Raw genomic sequence first — 27,720 nt, forward strand, 5'->3', positions numbered from 1 at the left:
CTGCAAAACACAGCTTGGGCAGCTCTGACTGAAGTAAAGAGTTCTCCTTTGAGACTAAATTACCACCAAGGAGAAAACAGTGGGAGTTCATAAAGTACAAAGGTTTCTGCTGCTATGGAACCACTTCTCCAGTTCTCTTGGCAGCCAAAGGAATCCAATTTAGAAGTCACCATCCTGTCTGAACATTCCCCATCAATAAACTGGAAGGGAAGAACAGGGATAGCTTCTTCCTACCTTCACCCAGCTGAAGAGAAAAATAATTGAAAGAAAAAGGTTTTAAGAGTGAGATCTTTCAGCACTGAAACAGTAAAATCAATGCACACACATGAATATATCTTTAAACATCTGTAAAAGCTGGAAGCAAAGGGGTATATTGTGACACTCTGGGGCTTCTCATGTACTATATAAAAGTTCTGAATAAGTCTGCCTAGCTTGTAGTTTGGGCTACATATACGGGTTTCAGCACCATAGCTTGGTTCTTTCCATTTTCAAAACTAAACATACTTACAATTGCAGTCTTTTTCAACAGATTGAAAATATATGTTGCCAGTAGGAAGAATGTGCTGCTAAAATGCTGCTATCCATTTAATAGCTTGAAACTTGGTAATAAAACTCCTGGCTATTAAAAATATTGAGTTTGTGGCTATGGCATACAGTGGGTAATTTTTTTTATTTTCTCCTTCTCTTTTCTGGAATGTGGAGACAGAAATTAACTGGGAATTGTTGCTAACAATCTGCTCTGCAGATGTAAAAAGAAAGTAATTTTGGAGCTTTCCAAGCATAAATCAGGAGTGACTTTAATAGAGAATTATCAGGCACAGCAGGTGAGAAAGGCTTCATCTTGTTTTGATGAAGATGGGCTTGTATCTCCAGAAGCAGAAAAATTAGAACTCATGAATAATTTTGGTGGAATATTTTATCCTTGGCACCCAGGATAATAAATACAAGATTAAAGAATAACTAAACAAAACAGGTTAATTACCAGTACTGCAGAAAATTAATTTCCTAACAGGCATATTCTTTTATCTTTCTGATATTTTGAAATAAGCTTATCAAATCCCCTCTACTGTGACTTTTGGTGTTCATTTTCTCTTTGCTCTTTTCTCTTTCTTAATCTGAAATCTTATTTCAGACTTCTTACAAAATCATGGTCCTCCTCTGCATTATACTGACCCTAAGTACATGATTCCTGAAACTTTAAATTACATGGGTGGATTTTTGGGGGTTTTTGGTGTTTTTTTCTAATGAAGGACAGCCATTGGGGAAGGCTCTTACAGTGTGATTTCCTGTTTGATAGCACTTGTGGAAAGCATCAGTCATGATGATTTAACCAACATACTCATTAAAATGGAAGGGTCTGTTTTCTAAAATGTTCTGGGACGTTGAAGTAGTAGGGCTGAGTGACTTTTCCAAAGAGACTTAGATATTCCAGTGACCATGGAAATGGGAAACCCAATAATTTTATAAATCTGCAGAATGGTTTTTCCCTCAGTGAAGTTCTGAGGGACTGAGGAGAGGAGAGGAGAGGAGAGGAGAGGAGAGGAGAGGAGAGGAGAGGAGAGTGAGAGGAGAGGAGAGGAGAGGAGAGGAGAGGAGAGGAGAGGAGAGGAGAGGAGAGGAGAGGAGAGGAGAGGAGAGGAGAGGAGAGGAGAGGAGAGGAGAGGAGAGGAGAGGAGAGGAGAGGAGAGGAGAGGAGAGGAGAGGAGAGGAGAGGAGAGGAGAGGAGAGGAGAGGAGAGGAGAGGAGAGGAGAGGAGAACCTGCAAGGCTGTAGAGGTTGTGCACTTTTAAAGGCTCCAGTGGAAAACAGCTTCCAAAGTCTGCTTTTTGCTTAGGTGGTGATGGAGCCCAGGACATGATACCAACCCCACCACTCCATGCCTTCCCTGTTTTTAAAATCCAGGAGTGATGGTACTTTAGTGCCTGTCCACACTGATTGTCTGAAGATGCTCATGTGCACTATCCATCCAATGGACTCAGCCACACCTCTGGACAATTCAGCCAGCACATCCACAACAGTTCCTCACTGTAAGGACTCTGGAAAGGCTTCCCTGGCCTGCTCAGGTGTCAGACCTAGAGGAAGGGCTGTTGAATAATTTACTCTAAACTCCTGTCAAGCCACCAAATGTCTCCTAGCTATTCTGTGCTTTACAAGAATTCAGCCTCAGCCCTTCACATATTAATTAAACCCACAGGAGCATGAGGGCTCCTCTTTGCTACGTGTGCTGGCTCACAGACACGTTCATATCTGCACAGGGAGAAGCTGCTTGCTCATGTTGACAATAGAAACAAGGGATTTACTTACAGGGCTGGGCTGTGGCAATGAGCTCTTTAAATAGCTGTGTGATTTTTGTCTGTATATCTGGACCTGATTATTAAGCACTTTTTTTAATGATCAGCAACAAAGTAAATAGGTTTATGGCACTTGAGGAGGCCTCTCTTCTTAAGTGGCAGATTATTGCACCTGCTCAAATGATTGTGAGTGGAATGAAAAATCCTACTATTGAAAGGCCAGGGCTTTTCATCGATCTGAGTGTTCCTCTTTTAACAACTCTGACAGCATCAAGGAGCCTTAAAGTGGGAGTAAAGTATATTGGTATGTTTTAGTTTAAACAAGAGTTTAAAGGTGTTTTTTAAGCCTACTTTAGGGCCAACTGTTTGTAAAGGGGGCCTTAATGGAATTGGGAATTATGCCCAGAGCAAACACATTGTCTATTTGGCAGTGATTAGCAATGTGTTCACAATTTAGTGTTCTAAATATAGGATAACCAGTTTCCAAGATATTTAAATACACCTTCAGATACATCAGTAGCAGGCTTAGAAATGTACTAATAAATGTACTAAATGTACTTTAATAAAATCTGAGCTTGCTAACAAAGAAACTGTATAAGACAGTAAAGGCACTTTGCAAAGATATCCTGATGGGTATCTCACCAGCTGTGGGGTCTTTTCCCACAAACTCTTGGGTGAGGCATTTCCTTCAGGGAGAGATTTTGGAAAGCCTTTTGTTTGAGACATCTCAAACTGAAAAGAGGAAAACACACTGGGGATATAAAGTACAGTACAGGGAAGGCAGCAATGGAGGGAATTGCCTTAGCAATTTCTAGAGTCTGATTTTCCTTTTTTGGAGTTTTTAGGGTTGCACTCTTATTTTTTTGTAACAGTAGAAAGGCTTCAAGACCACATGTGCCCGAGCAGTGCCACGTTCCTTCTGCTGTTGACCCCATGTGAAAAACTCCATTTATTTCTGTGCCTGAGATACTGTGCCCTGCTTGACCCCCATGTACAGCACAGGTTTTCTTTGCAGTGATCCTCTTTGAAAAGTGAAATCTTTGCTTTGTCACTCGCTCGATTTGCACCCTTCCTGCACCACAAGCATGGCTGGTGCTGTTAAATGTCATCCAGAGTTTGTTGTCTAGGGATTTGAGAGCTCAGAATGCAATGAGCCTCTACCCTCTGTGGGTTGTGATATGAACTATGGCATCCCAGCACTCCATGATCTTAGTAATAGTGACCTGGAATTGCATCACGGTGTTACATTAAATCCCTTTCCTACCCTGATTAACCTTGATCAGGTTTTTTATCTGATCATTAAATTTTGAATTTGATAATTCATTGATAATGAATAATTGAATAATGACTAATGAATAATTGACTTGCAGGCTTGGTTTGTTGAAGTTTCTTTTTTCACTCATGAGACCTGAGGGAATTTTAACTGAGGACTAAGCAGCACAGGGTTTGCAGCCCCCATTTCTCTGTAACGCTCTCCAAGCTGTGTTTCTTTGTTTGCAGGCCACTGGCCAGACCTCCCTCACCATGAGCAGCACCGTCCCAGCCACGGCAGAGCCCTACACACGGACCCAGTACTGCAGGTGGCCCTGCGAGTGCCCCAAGTCCCCACCGCGGTGCGCGGCCGGCGTCAGCCTGGTCACGGATGGCTGTGACTGCTGCAAGACGTGTGCCAGGCAGCGAGGGGAGAGCTGCACAGAGGCTGACACCTGTGACTTCCACAGGGGCTTGTACTGTGACTACAGTGGAGACAGACCTAGGTACGAAATAGGAGTATGTGCACGTAAGTGATGTACATATATTTTTGATTAGATATAGGCTGGCAGCTCCCGTCAGGCTGAGCAGGGGTTGAGATTTATCTCGTTTTAGATACCTGGCTTTGTGCTTATCAGCTCCTCTGTGCATCATCTTCCATTCCCCTGTAGCTGGGGAATGAGAGATGATGCACAAACTGTCCTTTGTTCTCAGGGCAGTTGGCTGGATGAGAAATGACATCTGAATTCCTGCCTTTTGATTCCTTTGATTTGGCTGCTGCCAAGAGCAAAGACCAACCAGCATTTGAAAGTCTCCATATGCATAAATAGATTATTCTGTACTCCCTGTAACAGGAGGAGGTGCTGTAGTAGGTTGGGGATGAAGGAAGGATAGGCAGGCAGCTGGATTTAAAGACAAGCAATATGGGCCCCTACACGAAAACCAGGGCATTAAGGGAATACTTTTGGCTAATTCCTTTATAGCAAATACCTTAGAAGGATAGCACGTGGTCTGTAGGATACTCTGTCAAGATGGTCAGGAATGAATCATCTCCTATCAGAGCTTGTCAGTTACAAACTGAGGTTTAAACCTTAATTTTTCAATTGTTGCAATCACATTAGCTGTCATGAGGCAGAAGGATTTCTTCCCACCTCTGACAGTAAACTCTTGGTTCTGTGACACTGGAAACACTTTCCATGAAAAAGCACAAAAAGAAATTTGGTAGTGTTTTAAGAGTATATTCACTTGTTCTGAGTTCCAGAACATGAGGGGACTCTGATCCTCTCATGAAAGTCAGAAATTATTGAAAATTATTACTCTGGGAATGATTAAAAGTGAAAAGATCATCAGCACAACCACACACATTGCTGATCAGAAAGGCTGCTTTTAGTAAGTTATTAGAACATATGGTCATGGCTTTAGGTTCATAAAGAGGAAAAAAACCATTCATATCAGGGGGCTTCTGGACTGGAACATAAAAACAAATGATTTAAGAGAAAATATAAAGGTGAAAGGAAACCTGGAGGTGAGCTGAATGTGAGATGGACTTATAGAATAACTGATCTACAGAAGAGGAAAAGGTTTGCAAATCGTGGGCTTCAATAAACTTAGAATATGAGCAGAGGTTACACAAGGGACAGGTTTAAAGAGTTAAGAAGTTCAGGGTAAGCTGGCAGATTCTCACAAAAGTGATACTGGGCATTGCTCTTCCTCAGCAGAAGGGTGGGAAGTCTAGTAAAAAATGACCTCAGCTTTGCACTGGGGCACCAAAAAAAAAAAAAAAAAAAAAAAAAAAAAAAAAAAAAAAAAAAAAAAGTGCAGTCTGACCAGATTTTTGTAGGATACAGGCAAAATAACAACAAGAGAAGTAGTTACGTGCTAGGAGCTGTAAGCCTAAACAGTGATTTTCAAGATTAGAAAAGATTAAGGTTAAGAAAAGAGGATATGAGATCATTTAAATGTATTGTCTGGAGTGTGTGTAGAACATTCATGAGAGGTCTGCGAGAGCAGGTTAGACAAACATTGTCAAGAATGACATCGTTACAGCTGGCCCTGAGCTGGGAGAGGAAAACAGGCTGGATGTTGTCTCAAAGCTATCAGGCTTCCTAGGCCTCTTTAAAGGCCCTCATGTTGCTTTGCATTTGTTTATTTATTTAAATGGTTGTTTTCTTAGTTGGATATCTTTTGGTCTTTGCAGTCCTCCCAGCCATGACAGGCACTTGGTGTGCAGTGGCAGCAGCCCTGTGCTGGAGGAAGACTGACCCCAGCTCTTCCAGGGAGCTCTGGAGAGATTCCCAGTCTGTGCTTTCGCTTCCCTACTGCCATGACGACATGTGACATTTGTGGTTATGTGACATTTATGGTTATTTGGTGAGCAGCATTATGGTGGGCACAGCTGAAGGGAGCAAGAGGAAGATCTTTCCATGGGGAGGATGTGAGGCAGATTGTCTCTGACTGCCAGAGGAACCCAGGGCCTTTCCCTTGTGTTCAGCACCCAGGCAGAGGTACAGGACAGGTCTGCTGATGTGTTCTTGTTGTACCCTGGGCCACACAGAGGCTGCATCACCCTGCTCTGAGCCCACCAGCTTCTGTCCTGACCTGGGGACTGAAAGCTCCTGTGAGTGGGAATCCTGTGCTGGTGTTAGGGACTAACTGCTGTGAGGAACTGGATTTGCATATGGATGCTTTTGGCTGGATCGAGAGAATCCAGGGTGTGAAGGGCCACAGAAACAATGTAATTTATGGAGACTAAAGACCCTGAAAGAGTCAGGAATATGTGTTGGGAAAGGGAGTGGGGTCAAACTGAGTGAAATCCAGGCTGTATCTGGACTGCCATGCTGAGGTGTGCCCCAGGATCTAACCTCACAGACATCAAAAAGGAGCCTGGTGGGAGTCACCGCAGCTCTGCTTTTGTTGTTGGCTTCTCTCTGCAGCAAAGCAGAGGCAGCAGGTGCTGAGCACAGGCCCAGGGGGTGAGGCAGGTGTTGTGCATGTGGGGCTGGGAATAGGGATGTGCCTCCAAATTGCTTTATTTTGATGCTCAGTGAGGTTCTTCTTGAAGGCATTCAAAGCCCCTCTGTGTTTGGGGATGTTCTCATGGTGAACTTCTTGGTTTATGAGACCTGCAGGAGACTAAATTAACATAATCCAGGAGGAATATCCTCATAGGATAACCCCAGGAGACACAGCATTTTTTGAACTGTCATAATCTGAGGGCATACCTAGAAGTCTCTCTGAATCCTCAGGCCCAGCTCCAGCGCTGAGTGATTGCCTTTTCGGTACAAAGGCTGAAGCATTACAAAAATTGGAGCTGAGTGTGAACTGGAGATCTGGATCTGTGTTTGAAATTGCAACAGCTCTCATTTTTGTGCAGAAGAAGGGATTTGTGCTTGATGTTTTCATTCAGCTCATTCTAAAAATAGGAAGCCTTTGCAGAGCTTTAATCCAGCATTTCAATTTGTGTTTTTCTGAAGCAGCTCTTTTGCTTTTCTGACCAGACTCAGAACATAAGCAACCCAACCCCTGTGTGAGCAGTGCCTCCATGTGACTAAACAAGAGACTAAAGTTTGAATTTTCCATTGAAAGCCACTGCTTCCAAGTAACTGTCTATAATTTGAAACAAACAAAAAATGCTGCTCTGTGATTCCTGTTCATGGGCAATCAAAAGGCTTGACTTTTTAAAGTGATTTTCTACAAAAAGAATTGTACATCAAATATTTATTTTTATGGCTTTATAACGTGTACTTCATTTTCCAAGAAAACTGCTCTGTGATAAACTGGCTAAGATCCAGTTTCCTAAATATAGGAATCCAGTGCCATTTAAGTGCTCCTTTTGCTCCCATGTTTGTTCTCCCTGTTTGCTTCAGATACACACAGGTGTTGTGAACAGCTGTGTCATATGTGCAATTCCATGAATGTCTCACATGTCTCTGAAAACCTCAAATTTCACTAAGTATTTTTTAAATTACTTTGATTTCTCCCCCTGTGAGCAATTCCTACCACCATGCTATGAAATGTTCTTGGTCTTTTTAAGTAAAAATTTGTGGATAAAACTTGTTTTATTTTCTAACTTATTTTTTCCTTGAAGCATTAAAAGGTTCTCTTTTTTGGCTGTGATTTAGAATGGAAACAGTTCCCTAGATGGTGTCACTACACATGGTGCAGCACCAGGCTGAACACGATGCTCTGCAGCACTGCCAGCCCAGGGATCAGCTTGGTAAAGGAGCACATTGGAGCTGTTTGTTGCCAGCATTCTTTTAATGGTGCTCTGTGTGTTTTTCTCTCTTTTTCTTTCTTTTCAGAGATTGTTGGTGTAGGATGTGTCCTCAATGGAGTCAGGTACAAGAATGGGGAGACATTTCAGCCCAACTGCAAATACAACTGCACGTGCATTAATGGGGCTGTGGGCTGTGTTCCCATGTGCACAAACTCACGTCCTCCACTTGTCTGGTGCCCAAACCCAAAGCTGATTAAGATGACAGGGAAGTGCTGCGAGCAGTGGGTTTGTGATGACTCCAGGAAAATCAGGAAGACATCTCCACGTCACATCTCCTCCGCAGGTACGGTGGGAATGGGGCAGAGCTCTCCTTTGCCAAGGCAGATCTCTCCTTTGCCATCTGGCAGAGGCTACAAGCAGAGTATCAGCTTGTACTGCCAGACCTGGCAGGTGTCTAACCTTTGTGAGGGAGACACAGCCTCCCACACAGCACGTGCTGGAGGACAGGACAGGCAAACACCCATGGAACTCTTTAGTAGCAATATGGGTTTGGATGTCCCATCCCTGGTGGTGGTGAAGGCCAGGCTGGATGGGGCCCTAAACAACCTGATCTAGTGGGTGCTGCCCTGGCCATGGCAGGGGAGTTCACTGAGCTGATCTTTAAGGTCCTTTCCAACACAAACCATCTCACAATTCTGTCAATATGATATTCATCCAACATGCTTGTGCAACCATTCTGGAATTCTGTGTGCCAAAGACCCCTTTGAAGGACACGTCTGCTGGAACTCTGAAGATATCAAAAGTCCTTTTTAATTCTTCATTTTAATTTTTTTCCCTTAGTCTGAACCCTCTGGGAAAGAGAATGGACTCAGTTTAATTGGGGACCAAGGCTTTCTGTCCAGGTTATATTGCTATTGTAGTGCAATTTTAAAGCCCCTGTACATTAGGATAGAACTTAGGACTCTCAGACTTACACAACACCTTGAAGGCATTTATTGTGTGGAAATTTCACTGTGAGATGGGCTAAGTTGTCTTTGTGGTAATACAACTTTTCATCAGTTCTGAATTGATGGCATCATTAAACATTCTGTCCTCACACTCACATTTATAGTAATGATCACGTAACCCACAGCACAGAGGTGTTATCATTTGCCTCAAAGATGGTCCCAAATGCCTAAGATAGATTCAACTAGCCATATGTCTTAAATTTATTGTCAAAATGCCCTGTGACACACTGTAGGGACATTAGCCACATTAGTTCTATGTTTTAGACCATCTCACAAAAGCAGAGCTCAAGGAGAGGTCAGATTGTTGTAAACAAAGATTTTGACTCCTTGGTGAGAAGAGCATTTTCCCAAACGTTGGTCTTTTGTTGCACAAAAAAAAAAAAAAAAAAAAAAAAAGCCACAGTCTTCATTTGTGGGTTAAAATCAGCAGAGTTTAGCCCTCGCTTCTCTGTCCTTGATAGCTCTGAAATGTGGGGTAGGCCCAAATTCAAAATATCTACTACTGAAACTGGCCTTAAGTCCTCATGGCCTGTGTCCCAAAAAGGGCAAAACATAGCTTTGCTTTCCTGATTTTTCTCCTCTAAGGAGAAGTCTTATAGAAGTCAGAGTGGCATTTATTACATTTAATATAATAATTAATGTAATAATAAATGTAACAGCAAGCAAGCTCAATGCATCAGTTTCTATCAGAGTTTTGCCTGTGACTGTCCTGTGAGCTGTCAAGCAGTGGGGACTTTGGCTGAGGCTGGTCCAGAACCATAACTGGGGTTGTTGGCTGCTTTCAAAACAGAGCCCACCCTTTCTTCAAAGGGCTGCTGAGCTCTCTGAGAGCTATTGAAGCTGTTCTTCCTCCCAGTGAAAGGCTGTGGCTGCTTCCCAAGCCCTCTGCCATCCAGCAGAGACTGCTGACCACTTTCTGCTACGGGGAACCAATTGAATGGGCTCAGAATAAACCTTCATGGTGAGATCAGATCTCATGCCTCTCTCCACCCGCTGGCTCAGGCTTCTGTAATTGTTTATATTGTGGCAGCACCTGGGGGTCCCAGACAAGGACCCCCTTGTGTGAGGCTATGAAGGGGAATAAAGGAATGAGCCCCGGCCCCGAGCGCTCGCGGCGATGGAGAGTCTGACACAAGTAGGTCAGCACAAAGGGGGTGGGATGAGGGAGTCCACGGGAATGCTGAGCCACTTTGCTGTGGTTTAGTTATGTGGGTTAGTGGCCTGAATGTGCAATGAGCTGGGCAGAGGGTGTTTAATATGTAAAGCTGCCCAGGCTGAATAATGTGGGGTTAATGTGTATCTGCAGCGTACGAGGGAGAGGACGAAGCCTGGCAGAAGAACTGCATCGTGCACACCTCACCCTGGAGTCCCTGCTCCAAGACCTGTGGGCTGGGCATCTCCACCAGGATCTCCAACGACAACGAGCAGTGCCGGCTCCTGAAGGAGAGCCGCCTGTGCAACATGAGGCCCTGTGAGGTGGATATAACCCAGCACATCAAGGTGGGGGCTGTTCGTTTGTGCACCCCTCGAGCTGCATGCACACTGAGTCAGCCTTTGTTTGGCAGTTTTCAGGCCTCAGGAGGCTGCAGTTGTACATGGACTTACTGTGCTGCACAGAGTTCCAAAATATGTCCTGCCTGTGTTGGTATGAAAACCTTTCCCTGAGAGCTTCAGCTCCAGCCAAAAGGTCCTTGCAAGGAAAGCCAAGGCAAGCCTGCTGTGCTCCATGCTGGCTCAGACAGCCCCGTACTCAGCTGGCAGAAAAGCAGTGCTGCCAGCCTGGTCATGGCTATGAACTCTATTGTGCAAGTATCCCACTTGCAGCTTTTGGGTTCCTGTGTCTAAACATGTACATCTTTCACACCGCCTAGATCAGGGCTGTAAAACCCTTCCTAACAGCTACAAATCCCTTTAAACATAGGAATCATGGAATAGATTAATGGAATCCTTAAAGCTGGAAAGGATGTCCAAGATCAGTAAGCCCAACCTTTGACTGACTACCACCATGCTCGATAAACCACACTGCAAAGTGCCACGTCTATTTGTTTTTTGAATACTTCCAGAGACTGTGACTCCATCACTTCCCTGGGCAGCTTTTTTAAATGCTTAACCACTCTTTCAGTGAAGAAATTTTTCCTGATATCCAGCCTGAACCCCTCATGGCACAATTTGAGGCCATTTCTCTTTTTCCTACCACTGTTTACCTGGTAGAAGAGGCTGAGCCCCTCATCCCCCCGACTTCCCCTTCCTTGCCACAGCCTCCTTTCAGGAGTTATAAAGAGCAAGGTGGGTTTTATTTCCTACATGTATCAGCACTGAATAATAACCTCTTTGTTTTTATTTTTTTCTCTGATTTAGCCTGGGAAGAAATGCTTGGCTGTCTACAGGGCGAATGAGCCCATGAACTACACCATCTCTGGGTGTGTGAGCAAAAGTCCCTTCAGGCCCAAATACTGCGGTGTCTGCACTGACAACAGGTGCTGCACACCCTACAAGTCCAAGACCATTGAAGTGAGCTTTCAGTGCCCAGATGGAACTGAGTTTTCCTGGAAAATTATGTGGATCAATGCTTGTTTTTGCAACCTGAACTGCAGGAACCCTAATGACATCTTTGCTGACTTGGCTCATTACTATGATTACTCTGAAATCGCTAATTAAATTGGCTGAATGCTGGAATTGACCCTTTGCTCTGATTTTACAGAGGTTTTAAAATAAAAGGAGATTCTTCATCCATTGCCAATGTGCAATTTGTTTTTTTCCCAAGTTAGGATGTTGATGCCTTGAGAGGCTACCTAGGACAGAGGCTAGACAGTGTGAAAGGAATAAAGTATTTATTTAAAGGTATTTATTTAAAGGTATTTATTAAAAAGGCCTTCAAAGAATATACCCTGGGCAGTACAAGAGCCCAGCCAAGGCTCCACCCAAGATGGCCCCAAGGTCATGAGTTTTCACACTTTTATAAGTTTTGAGCCCATTTACATATTGGGTTAATTGTCCAATTACAGCTTCAGGTCATGAAGTTTCTCCTCCCAGTTTGCTCTCCCCAATTTGCTGCTGTTTGTACTTTTTGGGCCTGAAGCTCCAGTGTTGTCCTTGGATCTTGGGCTAGAAAAGGATTGTTTTGTCTAACTAAGCTGTGAAGAGAACTTGCTAACACTTTATATGAAGTTCGGAGTTATAAACTAATGCAGTACAGAATCTGGAAAATATGAAAGCTAAAACCTAAGGCTGTTAAATCTCTCTGTTTTGTCACACTGTTTTTGAAGAGGCCTTGAACAAACAAGATTTTTAACTCTAATAGATCTTCATCCATGAACAGTAGCCAGAAATTCCTTTATGCACTTCTGCTGGGACTTAAATGACAGTTCTGATGGCACTGTCATTTACTAAGCCAGCAGTTTAATTGCCCATAGGAAAGAGCAGTGCACTAGTATGACAGCAAAAGTATGGCTGTCATTAGCTTAGACATGAGATTCAGACATCCTTACTGTCATTTCTTGAATGATATTGTCTAAGCTGGAAAACTGGCATGTATGTTTTCTATTCAACATTAGACACCAGGATTTGATGGTCTGACCTTTGCAGCTGAAGCCTAACATCTGTCAACTGAGATCAGTCCTAGAATCACCCCTCTGTTATTCTCAGTCAGATTCTACTGCATGGTGAATTTTATGGGAAAAGCCTAGGGGGAGAATGTTTCTCCTGCAATCTCTGTGTGATGTTTCTGTCTCTCACTGCAATAGGCTGGGTCCAAGAACTTCTGTGTCCTGCTCTCCTTGGACTGATCTCAGTCTCTTGAAGTATCTTGAGCCAGGAACATTTTCATAGCTCTCTGCATTCTCTGATCTTGAATAGCCTGACTGAACCCAAAACAGCCCCTCCAGAGCTCATGTTTTCAGGATCCTTCTAATCCACAGGTGATGTATTGCTCCTAGACTATCTCTGCAGATGAAATGTAGAGAGTCCGTCAGACAAGAGGTGAAGGACAAGACCTCTTGCACCCATTTATTCTGATAGAAATAGAAATTGTGTGGCCTGTGCTTGGGGACCACCACCACCTCCTGCTCCTCAGAGTGTTACCAGCACACAGGTGCCTCTTGCCACTGCCACCTTGGCAGAACACAAATCATTGTTTTATGTGACTGGGGGAGAGGAAAGGAGATGTGTTAAATGAGAAAACAGATGTTAGGCTTCACATCAGCTCTGAGAATATGTGGGTGCAGAAGGAGAGGAAACCCTTGTCATAGTTTCTGGTGCGTTCATTCCAGCCAGGCTGATGCTTAGAGTAAACATCAATATAAACATTTTCTGCAGAAGTGGTTTCACATGTAAATGTCAGCTAAGAGGAAAAACAACCGAAACCAAATCCTGTCATTACCTTTCCAGGTAAGAAATTTATCATCACTGAAGGATGTTGGAGCCAGTTTTTTCTCCAATAAATTTTTAGTACAGCAGCACGGTGGCACACTTGCTGTTGCTTCACTCAGGAGGGCAGAATTGTGTTCCTGCATGACCAAGAGAACTGTAGTATCCTCTTCAAAAATCCCTGGTGGCACACTACAACTGCTGAGTGACACATGATCTGGGGATCTGACCAGTACAGGGCTGAACTTGGGGGGGATGCAGTTATTTTGCTTTACTTTCAGCTGACAATTGTCTATCTTCATCTTGATAACCCTGCAGAATCTTGATTAGTTTGTGGGAGACATAAATTTTTCTGGCTATGATGAATTAAAAGTTCTTGTGAGTGGCCTGAAAATAACACTATGCCTATATAAAAAAATTAGGAAAAATGTTGTATATCTTCAAAAGCTGTTAACACCAATAGTATCCTAATATGTATACAAGTATTTGACCCATATATTTTTTATAGACCTAGGTCATTCCTGAATTTAAAGTTTTATTTCTTATTTGAAACTTCCAAGAAATCTCTAGTGTCAGAAAGGAAGGGTGATCCCTGCCCACCTCTTCCAATACAGGTGCAAAGCCCCTCTTCCCTTTGTTTCTCTGGTGATCAGGAACCCGAGGCCACCACATTTTACAAGATTCAACCTCATGACTGCCTTGGCCTGGATGATGTGACAGCAGAATTCATAACTGACCTATTTGCCTCCAGTCAAACACAACCTCAGCACTTTCAAGAATGAGAATGTTACATTGCTAACTCCATCCCTTGGTAAAAAAAGTTCCATGTGAACATGCAAAAAAGAGGCCATGGCCAAGAATTTGACAATGTTTCCCAAAAGTGAAAATGGTGTGTTTTAAGAAGTTATGGGGAAGACATAGCAGGACCTCTTTCTCAATCAGGTTCCCTAAATATGACTGGGAACCATGTGTTCTAATTCTTGCCCATCTTAAAATGCCAAAAATATGCATGTGTGTATACACATGCATGTATATGCACATATAAAAAGAAATACATTTATACACATTTATATGTAGATGTATAAACACCTATAAAATATTACGTGCAGACATCTATATAAATATTGTATATAATATCATATATAAAACCTTATGGAAACATGCCCATGGATATATATAGAGAGATATATATATGTCTGTATATTTACATATATATATTCTTGTGGTGCATAAAAAGCAGTGCATGTATAACATATTTATAAATACAGTCAGTATTTCTCTGTCTTACATGTACACATAAGGAAGCAAGAAAACAGAACCAGATCATGTATGGAAATCTATGTCCCTTAACTGGCTTGCTCTGCTTGCAATTAGTTAATTCTGTAACCACAGCAATCAAATGCTGCAGTGGCTGTAGCACAAGGCTTTCTCTGAGAGATAAAAGAAGCTATTGAGAGCTAATGCATGACCAGCAGCTCCAGTGCGTGTCAGTTTTGAGTGAAGTGAATGCCTGGAAACCACAGATCTTGCCCAATGCACCCAAGATGTTTCTGTCTCTAGCCTGGTTTCCTAAGGAAACTGGGTGTATGCAGCCATACTGTCCATTTGTTTGTCTGTCAGGCAGCCCCTTTGTGGGAAATGTCAAACAAAGCAGGCAGAAGTGTAAGGGTCTCAGAAGCATTGCAATTCCTGCAATAAAACACGAAATCAAAGAGCAGGGCAGGGAAGAGGCTGACCACATTGTCCCTGCCAAGGCTGTGCACACCTGCCAGGCAGTCACTGCACCCAACACGTCTGCAGTGTGGCCCAACCACCCCAGCAGCAGCACAAAAAGGGGTTTTAAAACAGATTTGCCAGCTGGAATGAGTAGGCATGGAGAAGGCAGAGCTGAAGGAATCACAGATGGGGAACAGAGGTTATGGCACCGCTGTAAAGGAGTATTGTGGGGACATTGGACACGAATTTGTAGGAAAACAAGCACTGTTAACTCTACTACTCTGCTTGTGCCCCTGGCTGTCTGTCCAGTGGCTCTGAATGGGGAACAGCATCACTTGTAGCCAATTACCTTGATCTGCAGTCTGTGGTGCATTTGAGATCCTTTGTTTTAGTGGGTGTTTACAAGCAGATTAGCCCTAGGGCTGAGGCAACAGTCCAGCTTTAGATTCAGTTCCCTGGCTCCCTCTGTGCCTGGGGAAATCATGTATCTTTTACAAAGTACTTTTGTCGTTACTTCTTTAAATCATTGAAGATATAGATCCCCAAAGGCTTTCATGGATCCAGCCTTTGCTTCACTTTTCCTCGGGATTTCAGAGCCAGAACAAGGCCCTACTGTTCATTCCCTCCTCCAGCAGGAACTGATGCTCATTGTACATTTGTGCAGTGGGCCCAGGTCTCTGCTGGGACCTGAAAGCGATGCCACCACCCAAGGAAGAACAATTATAGCATTGAGGAGGTACCAGGGTCAGAACCCTCTGCTGCAATGGGCAAGTGAAAGGCTGAAGGAAGGATGAGAGTGACAATTTTGCAATCCACCTAAGCCAAGACTGTTTGACACACTTTCAGCTCATGGTGATCATCCTGTTGGTCCTCTAGGCTGGGTCAAGGATGAGGGGTGGGATTTTGGAGGTCTGGTGATGCTGGTATGAAAGCAGGCATGAAGCTTATTAAAATGCCTTTGCATGGAGTGTTGGCTAGAATTTAAAATACCATTTTGGTGTACATGCAACTGGAAACAGGGAGTAGTGCATTTGCTATGTTTTTGAGCTGTTCACTAGGGTTGTGCTGTGTATATGCAACATTCCAGGAAAACCACAACATTTAGAAAGACTGTGTTGTCTTCTAAATGAAACCCTGGGATTTTTTTGTCCCAGCTTTCTTGAAAGAAATTTGAAACAAACAGTTTATTAAACTGATAGAGACAGTGTTGTCACTATCTAGAGGCACATCTCCATATATTTACCTTCTCAAATTGTGACTTTCCAGTTTTAACATTTCTACAGAGTTATTTCTGTAAGCTCATATACCGAAATATATGAAAAAATAATGGAAAAACCAGATTGGTTTGGCACTCTGAGTTACTCCAGCTATATAACACATTACTTGTTTGTAAAGCATCCTGGTGAGGTTTTTCAAGATGGCACATTGCTGCTCTGGTTTAAAGTTATTAAATAAGTGGCAAATGGTTAATAAATCTCTGACTGGCACCTCATTAAGAAGTTTAGGCGAGCAAATGAAGGAGAAATATATCTGTGACTGACATTTCCTTTTCCCATCTTCTTACCTGGCCAACGTCCAAGTGGGTATTTGTGATCTGTGACAAAGCTGTGAACTGGAGGACACAGAAAAGAGCCTGCACTGTAATGTGGTAAAAAGAGATGGTCTGAGAGCATTTCCTTCATTTTGAATATTTTGGCAGTTTGGAAAAGCCAGTTGTTTCCCAACTTACATTTCTTTGCTGATCTGTTTCTGGCTCAGCATTTGGGAGTTTTTTCTGCAGCACTCTTATTGGACTTGGGACAGAGGTCTAGAGTGTTTGAGCAAAGTGGAGTGTATTACAAAACCTGCCTAAGCATGTCTTCATTATCAGCTCTCTTGAGAAGTTGCAGGAGTAACCTGTTTGCAAAAGCCATACACACTGAAATTGTTCAAACAAGGTTATTGAAGACATGGGGAAAAGCATTTAAATTAAAGAATCTCTGTTTTGTATCCCTTCATTTACATACCTCCAGAGCTAACCCCAGTAAGGATTCTACCTTTGAATTTTAGAACAAAATACCTGCAGTGTTTTCCAACAAATCAAGCTTGCCTTCCAGACTGAAGTACCTTACTTGCCTTCATAGGAACATAAACACTTTGAGTGACCTCCTGTCCTAGATGAGATTGGTCAGTTGGGCTTGTTTATGGCAAGAAAGCACCTTCTCCTCATTCTCCCCCTCCTTCTCAGCCTTCCCAGTGTGCCTTTTTTTTATTTTTATATTCCTTTTTTTTTTTTCCCCAAGAAGGGCAGTTCTCTACATTTTTAAGAATTTTCCAGCCACCTGTGCCTCTGGCAATAACTTTCCACAAAGGTACCATATTTCCCTGCTGCCTCTACAGGCACCAGAAATCGCATCTGGCCTCTGCAACCTCTGCTCACCCATGTGGCAGCTGCCCAGCACACAGTCCTGCATGAAGGGATTCCTGGCTGCTTTCACTGCTCTGGGAATACCATCATCTCCTCGGTACTTTGCACTTTCCAAATGAAGTGCTGACCCTTTGTGAGGCTCTGCTTCTGTAGGATCTCTGCCCCAAACACTCATGAGCAGCAGAGGGAATCACCACAGGATCAGATCAATGTTTAACATTGGCAGCTGGTGAAAAAGAAATAAGTTTTTTTTTTATTTGGTCATATTATCATTACAAATAAATGAAACCATATTGCAGTTATTCAGTAAATGACAATTTCCTAGCTGGAGAGATCTGTGTGTGTCTGAGGTCCAGCAGGTTGGTGGGACATTGTGCATCTCACTGCTGTGTGTGGGGCTGGGTGGCACCTTTGCACAGGGTGGGTTTGCCAAACCCTAGAAGCAGATTGGCTGTTCCCTGTGCCAGTGCCAGGTCCAAAGGGTGGGCCAGACCCACAGCTCAGCAGCCCCATCCTCCCTGCCCATCGTGCTGCTGAGCCTCGTGGGGACTCATGTGCACACACAGGTCCATGCAAACAGAGCCAGGGCATGAAAAGCCCAGGCTGGTGGCATGTCCTGCTCTTTTCTGAGTGTCCTGGCTTGTGTAAGACAAGCCTGGAGCTGCCCCAGCCCTTCTCCAGTGCTGCTGCTGCCCAGAAACAGCCCTGCCCTCCCCCAGCCCCCTCCAGCACCGACCTTGACCTGAATACCATAATCCACTCCAGCCACAAGCAATTGCAGAGAGTGGCAGGTCACCCAGGGATAGTTTTTGCAGCTCTACTGCAGTCACAGCCCACTATGGTGCAGCTGCTTGTGAAGGAAAACTGCCTGCTATCCCCTTTCCCAACCCTTGGGCTCCTCTGGACATGCCCAGCAATGTCTGCATCCAGTGTTCCATGCACATCCCACCAGTGCCAAGGTCTGTAAGGGTCCACGGGATGTGGGGCTGCCTCTTTAATGACATCAAAACAATGACTCTCTTCCAGCCCATAGGAGTGCTGGGTAAGCAAATGATCCCCACGCTGAGTTACAGAGAACAGACATTGAACTGTCTGGCAGTTGCAATCAGAAGCCTTTTTTTTCCTTTTTCTTCCCCCCTAACACTGGTCAGCAGCTGTGTTGTTTATAAAATGAATGGAGCCCTTAATGAAGCAATAGATAGAAACAGTGAGAGGCTGTGTCTGTCTGTTACAAAGGGCTGAGGGGGAAGGGTTGAGCTCTTAAAATACCCTCACATCCTTTCTGTCACTTATTTAAACATTAGGCATAGCAGTGATCAGCTACCGTCATAAAGTCTATATTTGGCTCGGTGGAAATGCTAAATCCACACATCAAACCAGCTGTTCATATAGACAGACAGGGAGAGATTTCTGTGCCTCTGAATGTAAAATAGTGCAAAATAGTGTATAGGAAAAGAAGAAGCAGACAGCATGTGGGAAGGGGGAGGGCCAAGCTGCAAGCAACACTGCTCAGTGTGTTGCATTGGTGGATGCAACAGACCCCATTACAGGCACATGGAGGATTGCAGCAGATACTCTGCCCAAGATGCAAAAGCAGACAGGGAGAGGATTCCAGCACTGGGGAGAAAAAATAAGCAGCTTTGCTATAAACAGTTTTTACTCCAGCTCAGTCCATCACTCACAACACATGACATTAATCATAAACCTCGACAACACATCTAGGTTAAAGTTTCCAGCTGTTCAGTCAATAGAGACTTTTAAAGAGGAAAGCAGCAGCATCCTTCACCACAAAAGTCCTGCTGCCACCACATGGTATTGGCACATTCTCCTCCACTCCCCCTCAGCAAGGACAGGGAGGGGGAAGGATAGCATGAAGTTAAGCCAGATTTTTATACAGTAGATGTCGTGGCCTAGGCAGAGGTGGAAATAACTTGGATTTCAGCAATGACATCCTATTAGTGATTTTGAAGAGTACCACTGCAGCAAAGATTTGACATTGAGATACACTAATGAAATCAGGAAGCCTCATGGTCCCTGGGAGCCCATCCTGTTTTGTTTCTTTATAGCCCCAAAAGCACTGTGAGGGGCAAACTGGATATTTTCTGGGAACCTCCTGTTACCCAGTCAGAATTCCCTCTATGCCACAGTAGCTCCTTGCTCCCTACTGGCCATTCACACTTGGAAAAAAGTGAGACCCCCAGCTCCTGTTTTCCAGCTTAATGACACTACAATATCCAGACTATTTTTGTCTCCAACAACGAGGCAGAAGTCAGCTTTTGCAGACCTTTATAGAAATTTCTAATAAATCCATAAGCCACTTGCATCTCTTCAGTTTCAACACAAGCTAAAGATGCCAGGAGAGCAGTACTGCAGGGAAAGAGGAGTCATAATCCCTTGTACAAGGTAAGACACCACTCCTCTGTGCCACCTTCCAGGTTTTCTGCACAGGAACACAGTGTTCTCTGCCAAATGAACACTTCTGATGGCAAAGCTGACATTTCTAGTGATCCTAGCAACCCCTTGCAGCTCAGAAGTGCTTGCAGATCCTTTTGTGCTGCAATAAGGCTTGGATGCATTCCTCCCCATTAAACCAAAATAAACTGCCTGGGCTTGACAGGCACACCATGGTGTCCTTGTGGAAGGAATGATTAGCCATTCCCAGAAAAGCTCAGCAAAGAACCTAACTTTGCCCCTCTTTTGTAAGATGAACTGGCACAGGTTACTCCTGTTTTCACTGGCACTGCCTGTCAAGCCCTTTGCTGGTATCAGTCCAGTCCTGACTGCTGAATCATCACATCCAGTAGAGCCTTGGCTCAGACATGACAAATATTTGCTTTTACATCTTCCTATCACAGGACTTTTTGAGCTACAGGAGGAATGAGCAGCCCAAAATAGTCCCAGCAAAGTCACCAAAGCACCTGTCCCTGAAAACTCCAGTATGTCAAGTAAGTCACTAGGTTAATCTTTACTGTCCTAAAGTTAGGTTCTTGTAAGAGCTCCAAAAAGAACCACCTTTAGAAAATCCAAATGGCATCTGAAATTTCAGCCAGGAGGCCTGAATAACTGCAGATATTCATGGGGAACTCATCATATCAATGGATTTAGAGATCAGAAAGGATGAAATGAGTGTGGCACCCACTCCAGAGATGAAGTCAGATCCTGGATCTGTGCACTAGTCAGTACTTTAGCCAGGGAGACAGAAAAAAGTTCAAACAGCAAATACTACTCTGTATCATGGCTCAATATTTTTCTGTATTTCTATATCCTTTAGTACTAAAATAGTCAGCAAAAAAGATGAAGAAGTGTGTGCTGTTTTCTTAGAATAGTAGGCTGGAGGAGGGAAAGCTCTGAGTACAAAAGCAGGGAATGACAGATCTGAGTAAAGTCAGAAAGACTTCATTGATACAAAGGGATGACAAGAATATATTTGGACTTAAAAAGATTATTGTACTCCTGGTAAAACATGAACACACCAGACATTGCAAAGTTACAAATTTATTTGTTTTGAAATAAATACAAATACTTCATTAAGAAACTTTTCTTGATAGACTTTACACAATAGCTTTATTCTTTCTGGAAATTGTCTGTTCTTCCCACAAAATGTTATGGATATTCTACACAAGAGCTGAAGTTAGTCAATATAAAGTAACCTAGATGGCGTTCTTCCGAACAAGCAATCCCAAAGTATTAACATTTGCTATTTCACTGCTCAGCATTTGAGCTTTTTGTCTGTGTGAGGACTGCAATTCAGCAGGTATGCACTGGAGCTGTGGAAATCCTGTCCCACTAGCTATGGAAGGACAAACTTAAGAACACCCAACTGTGACATTCTGAGTGGCAGAACGGTATCAAGCCACTAGCTTCAAAGAAAGCAACTCAAGGAGGCTATGCAAAGGTGCAGAACCAGCAGATCATGACATTTACAAAGTCCTTGGACACTGCATTCCAGAGATACAGTGTTGCTGCTCCACCACTTCATGGAATACACTTTTCAGCACCAGTGAAATCTCATCAGTTTCAAAACTAGTAATTAGTGGCGGTTGAATGTACAGTATCTAATTACATGCCCATCCCACAGTTATTCATCTCTCCTGACAAAGAACAGCTGGATCTGTCTTTGCTTACAGAATTCCAAATTTATGACAATTGTGCCGGACAAAAAAAAAACTCGAGCTGCAAAGATAAGAAGCTTTCTGAAGGAAATATCAAGCTGTTTCTGCTTAGCTGGCATGTACAGCTACCCTACTTGTTACAACTACACCAACTTCTGCAGTTTGGTAAACCCTTTGGCCCAAGTTCCCAAGCAGGAAATCCTACCTTGCTTCCCAAATTTAAATCCTGTCCTCATTTGGCTAAGCAGGTTTTAGGGTCTAGGAGGGGGGAAGGAAAGGAAGACTGGAACTAAATCTCAAAAAAGTGAAATGAAAAACCTTAAAGATTTAGTTCATCTCAAAGTCACATTAAAATTGCCTATTTTAGTAGTATATTATTGTACATAGGAAAACAGGCTTGAATACTAATGAATTAGAAGGCCTATAAATGCACGATACGTTAACTTCTCTATCATTTGAAGTCAAGCTATATACAATGAATTCAACTCCAGCTTCAACATGAGGCCATAACACATTTGTTTCATTTCCTTTTATCAAAGTCATCCTTAACTGTTATTTTTTTTCTCCCCCGCTTTCAAACTCATCTCAAATTGTGCCAGTTTACTTCAAGAGAAGACGAGATAAAGGGGCCTGTAATAGCTTTGATTTTAAAGAAGGGTATTGAGCAATTCTGGTTTGACTCTGAAGTGTTTACAACCACATCAGCTTTTGGCAAGTATCCTTTAGAATTTGGCATCCACTGAAGGAGGGCACAATAGCAGCAGCTGTCTGAGATACAAGAATAACGATAGAGCAAATGAGATGCTTCTTTTCTTTGGTCCCTCTCAGACCCTGGTGAACAGAGTTCATCCTACAGAATAGCTAGAGATTAATACCAGTTATGTTTTTGTGATACACAGGGGGCATCCATTACTTTTTTCACACTGTGACCAGTTTTAAACCTCCCACAGCCATCTAACAGGACACTTCCATGGACTTGGGGCTCGATTGTTCCGCGTTGCTCGCTGAGTTGGGCGTCAGCTCGATCCGCGTGTCTGTGTGGGAGCGGTTCCTGGAGCCGTCCCCGGTGTGGGAGCGGCTCCTCGTTCCCTCCCCGGTGTGGGAGCGGCTCCTGGTGCCTTCCCCGGTGTGGGAGCGGCTCCTCTGTCCTTCCAAGGAGGTGACGCTGGAGCCAGAGGCCGTGCGGGACCGCATCAGCCGGGTCATGCTGGCAGAGGGCACTGGAAGGAGAGACTTTCGTTAATGCCTCGCTGCACGGACGGGGAAGGAAGCCCTTGCCTGTCACAGACATATTTTCTGAAAAATCCTTTTGTTAGGATCTTTTCTTCTGAGAAGCTGAGAGGCCTCAGAAATTAAATGTAAACAATACTTATTTGCTGCTGTGGAATGTAACAGGTGATTGGTTTCATGTGGTTGCTTTTAATTAATGGCCAATCACAGTCCAGCTGTCTCGGACTCTCTGGTCAGTCACAAGATTTTATTATCATTCCTTTTCCTTCCTTTCTAGCCTTCCAATGAAATCCTTTCTTCTATTCTTTTAGTATACTTTTAATAGATAGTTTTCTTTTAATATAATATATATAATAAAATAATAAATCAGCCTTCTGAAACATGGAGTCAAGATTCTCATCTCTTCCCTCATCCTGGGATCCCTGCAAACACCACCACACTTGCCTTCCCCTTGGCCTTAACCATGCTTGGAGGAGCCTTCATGGTGGAATAGACACTTGCAGAAGTACCTCCCCTGCTCCAGGCATGTGGTCAAGGAGACCAAATTACTGCAGTGGAACCAGTAGCCAGGGCTGAGGGATTCAAGAAACTTAAGGGCACATTGCCGTGGCTGCAAGAATCCAGAGGGAAACTGAAGAGAATCATCAGCCCTCTCATTACTTTCCAATATTCAGCCTCTGCTGGCAGCCCAGGCTCATAGTGCATCCTCACAGCAGCTGTCAGAAGCAAATACATGAAAAACAAACAGCTACAACTCAAAGAAGTTTAAATGAGGTTTTAAACCTCATTTAAAACCAATGAGGTTTTAAATGTTGTGTGCAGTAGATGAACATCATCCTTTGATGCCACAAGGGGACACTATTACGAATAGCCAACCTTAAAAACATTGAGATGAAGTGAAAGAGGTATTTGTGGGTATAAGCTGTTTACAAAGCTCTCTACTATTTAATAACATCACTAGGTCTGAAAACCCTTTGCCCAGATACAGCATGTGTTTTTTCCCCTTGCAAATGTATTTCCAAAGGGGAAAAAGTGACACATCTGGGATCAGAGACTCTCTGGGTGCTTAAATGCCCAATTAACTTCAGTAGCAAGATCAGCCATTCAATAAAACCAATACTTACTGTATCCCATTCCCTGAACAAAGTATTTGAAAGCTTCAGCAAGCTTGGCAGGCTGCAAAAGAGAGACAGAGTTATCAAAGGCAGTGCTCAGTAGGTTACGTTTCAATGTTACAGATTCCACAGATGCCCTATCTTAACAGGGACATATTAAATATTCTGTGGGTTCTACTGACTGTATGAAAACTTCATTTATAAGAAAATTCCATCATTCCCACCCTAGTCATCCCCCCATTATTTTCCAAAATGGATACATGCATTTGAGATCCAGGGAACACAAATGGTCTAAACCTGGCTCAAAACTTGACTTGAGCAGTTACTGAGGCAGGTGAACCAAAGTAAAACAATTGCCCTCACAAGATGTACAGGGCAGTTCATACAAGACTGGTAATTGAGTGATTCCTAATCAGCAGAGAACAAATTCAGCAATTCAGAGCTGATAGTTACATGTATAGGGCTAGAAAGCTCACCAGGAATATACCAGCACAACTGCCTACAACCAACATTCTTGCAATGAGGCACTCCCTGTTTTTTCTCCTCTGCTAACAGGCCACATAAGCTTTACAGTCTCTGTTATTTCATATGAAAATATTTTTTGCATAATTCTCTGAACCACTGCAAAGAATGGACTCTCTACAACAGAAGCACATACTACAGCAGGGCTTTAAGAAACCTTTTCCCAATTCCCACTCCTGGAGCACACACTGCCTGTGTAGGGCCTTCTGCAGGCAATTACAAATTTAGCTTTTCCTGAAGTTCACAAACACCACTTCATATTGCTTAGAAATCTGTTTCAATGTTAGATCACATTCCAAAGCTGATTTACAAATCAGCTCCTAAAGTGAAGCAACACAAGGGCATAGGTAAATTTTAACTTTGCCAGCCTTGTTTTATTAACAGCTTGGAACTTATGCCAAAATGTGTTCTAAAACTCCACTTATCCACAGTCAAGCTGAGCCAGTGTATGCAATAACCTAGCATTGTTATTTCCTGTCTCCCACTTCCCTGATGTACACTATAAATAGTCCAAGTAAGAATGTTGTTCAAATGTCAGTGCCTCAAGCCTTAATCCACATTATCTTAGTAAATAGGCATAAAATAATACCTCTGCATTCCCACCTCAGTTCTTTACTTGGTTAAGACTAATCAGTGAAAATAATATCCCCTCCCAATCTTAATTTTGTGCTTCATTGCTCTTTAAAGAAAAAAGCAAGCTCAGATGACCAACTGACATCATTATTCACAGAATCATACCCATCCTTTTGGCTGACATTTGGGAACAGCAAGTACCCTACAGGAAAACACCCATTTGTTGCAGAACATCATTAGTAGGATTTCCGACAGCAAATCCTACCTGGGAAACTTGAGGGAGCCCACCACAGTCAGCCATCTGAAATGGGATGAGAACAGGCAGTTAGAGTAATGCCAGAGGAACTCACTTGTGCTCAGGATATATTGAAATGACCTTTTTTAGCTATCTGGCAGAAAAAACACTTCCTTTTGTTGTGTGAGTAACATACACGTGGATGAATGCATCAGAGCAAGCTGTCGAAGGTTTATAGAGCTGCAACTGGACCCCAGAAAACCACAAAGGCTCTTGATGCTCAGGGAAAGCATCAGCTGGAGCTAGAAATGCTTTTTGCTGGGCAGCAATTACCAGTTTCTTAGAAACCAGCCTATTAGTCCTGCTTGCAAGTTCAACTCTGAATTCCAATAACATGAGTCTGTATTGACCTGGATGACAAACAGGGTAGAGAAAACAAACACCTAAAGCTCAGACGTGAGAGAAAAAAGGGGAAAAACAATTTGCTGAGATTGCTGATGGCAAGCATCAGCCTGACTTGCCAAGGGAAGCAGGGAAAGCCAGATGAGAAAAGCTATCTTGAGTGCATGAAATATTTTTGGAGCATTTCGTTTTTCCTGCCACTCCACCCCTCAAAGTCAACCCAACAAAAACAGTCCTGTTCCAAGGAACACTACAAGCTGAAAACAGTAGAGTTGTAAATTACAGGAAACCCCAAATCCTATCTAGGATTAGTGAGCAGAAAAACAGGCCTGCAGCAGGATCTGGCATCAGCCATATCCCTGGACTGAGCAAAGGCTGGCCACTGATACAAGGACTGAGACAGTGTCAAACTTTCTTAGGGTGTCTGCCACACCCACATTATAGGGCAGCAGTATAACTCCTCAAATTAGGGGGGGAAAAAATATTTATTATAATTTTCACTGACTAGTTCACTAAAGAGAGATGCAGTAGAAGCCCTTGGCAAAGCATGACCAAACTTGTTTCACTGTTTGCATGCTATTACTTCATCATTACTTCATTACAAGCTGAAGATTGCACTCATACTCTGAATGCCAAACACCAGCCAAAGCCTTTGCCTGATGTTCTGCTGTTTTTAAATGATTTTCTCAATTTTTCTGGATTAGCAGTAAGATGTCCTAGACTGTACCCTCATAAAAGACAGGTTGACCAAACTGTGGCTGATAGATTAGCTGTCAATTCACCTGACACTACTGCTGAAAGGCAAGCACAGTAACAGAATGAACTGGTTTGCACTTCGCTCGCAGCTTTTCAAACCCTTCAAAATATCTCAAGATCAGCTTTGCCAGCTCTAGTCAAATTCATTATGGGTATGTGAAATACTGAACATTTCAGCTCTCATCTCTAAAATGGAGGAGCTGAGAAATTCCCTGCTGTAATTCTGACACGAAGCCCCTGGTCTTGTTTATCCCCCTAAAATACTCTCACCCTGAAGGAGCTGTGGTTTTAAATCAGAACTGGATCCTCACTGTATTATCAGTATTGCAACACATCACTCTAGTTCTGCTTTTTTAGCTAATCCAACTGGTTTTATGTGAGAGAAATGTTTCTTTTGAAAAGGACAGTTTTTGTTATTACCTTCAGAAGCGTGGTCCTTGTGGGGTCCAGCTTTGAGTTGCATTCAACCTATAGAAAAGAATAGCAGCATAAGGCATTGCACACAAGATTTTAAGTATGAACTCTTGTATGAAAACAGATCCAACACCTTGTTTTCTGGCATAATTCAGACTAAACTGAGTGTCTTATGATTCTGTGTGAAGACTCTGTGTATACATATACACATCTTTAAACCTAAGTCAGCTCACATTTTTAACTGCATTTTCCCCATGTTACAAACTCATACTTGGGAACTGGAGACTTTTTTTTTCCTCATCTGTTTCTGGGACTTCAGTGGCAACAAGTGTTGTTTATCTTGTGATTTGGGGTCATCTGGTAGTGTCCCAAGTGGTGAGCAGCCATGTGGCCATGGGCCAGCAGACTGGGCATGCCCATTAAGGCACAACATTTGAAGTCATCCAGTCATCTGGGGAGAGTTATAATGGTCAAAAAGAAGCTCTTCACTTGCAGAGTGACCCAGGGCACAGCTCCAGCACCACACAGCAAGTTAAAATACCAGCAGCAGATTCCTCTCCAAAGGAAAATATTTGCGGTTCACTGGAACTGCTGTGGTGATTGTTCCTAACGTGGTAGCTATTAACTAATAGTGCACAGGCAGAAGGGACAAACAGCATGGAATTAATAGCAGCTCTCCTGCGGTCTGGAAGAGGAGAGCCACTGGGCTGGACTGATAGCCAGCAGGGCTGCTGTGTGGCAGGGGCTCTGCTGGCCTCCTACAGCCCCTTGGCTGCCCCACCCATCCTCAGCAGGGTGGCAAAGAAGGCTCAAGGTACCCACCACAGCATCCACTGCTGGGGAGCTGTCACCCACCACCAGGAGAACAGGACACCTGCAAGGAAGCACACACAATGGGTGTTATCTCTGCCACCCAGCCCAGACTTGCCCTGAGCTGCATTTGTGTCTCTGGAAGGGTGAGACAGTTAAGCATGTGAAATGATTTGTTTTGTATTTCAGGCAGCTTAAAGATACATAAAATCCTGCAATAGCTGCAGATCCAGTGACATGCACCGATTCCCTGCCTGAGAACCTGTTCTTTTCCCCAGCTGGCAGCAAATCAGCCCTT

General features: G+C 43.3%; 2 protein-coding genes across 3 annotated transcripts in view; one reads left to right on the forward strand and one right to left on the reverse strand.

Moving 5' to 3' along the window:
• Positions 1–11,500, forward strand: part of CCN4 (cellular communication network factor 4) — a 34,681-nt gene extending 23,181 nt beyond the window's left edge. The window contains exons 2-5 of one of the 2 annotated variants that reach the window (XM_009088241.4): positions 3,792–4,071; positions 7,844–8,101; positions 10,072–10,265; positions 11,124–11,500. In XM_009088241.4, coding sequence (XP_009086489.1) covers positions 3,792–4,071; positions 7,844–8,101; positions 10,072–10,265; positions 11,124–11,423 — 1,032 coding nt within the window. In that variant the 3' untranslated portion in view covers positions 11,424–11,500. Of the gene's footprint in view, positions 1–3,791; positions 4,072–7,843; positions 8,102–10,071; positions 10,266–11,123 lie in introns of those variants that run through there. The other variant, XM_050970857.1, reaches the window with a different exon arrangement.
• Positions 11,501–20,732: 9,232 nt separating this feature from the next.
• NDRG1 (N-myc downstream regulated 1) overlaps positions 20,733–27,720 on the reverse strand; it is a 40,385-nt gene continuing 33,397 nt past the window's right edge. Inside the window, exons 12-16 of the mRNA XM_009088252.4 lie at positions 27,435–27,486; positions 26,619–26,666; positions 25,071–25,106; positions 23,720–23,771; positions 20,733–22,585 (exon numbers count right to left, since the gene is read on the reverse strand). Coding sequence (XP_009086500.3) covers positions 22,320–22,585; positions 23,720–23,771; positions 25,071–25,106; positions 26,619–26,666; positions 27,435–27,486 — 454 coding nt within the window. The 3' untranslated portion in view covers positions 20,733–22,319. The remainder of the gene's footprint in view (positions 22,586–23,719; positions 23,772–25,070; positions 25,107–26,618; positions 26,667–27,434; positions 27,487–27,720) is intronic.

This window comes from Serinus canaria, chromosome 2, assembly GCF_022539315.1.
Source record: "Serinus canaria isolate serCan28SL12 chromosome 2, serCan2020, whole genome shotgun sequence".
Lineage (NCBI taxonomy): Eukaryota > Metazoa > Chordata > Aves > Passeriformes > Fringillidae > Serinus > Serinus canaria.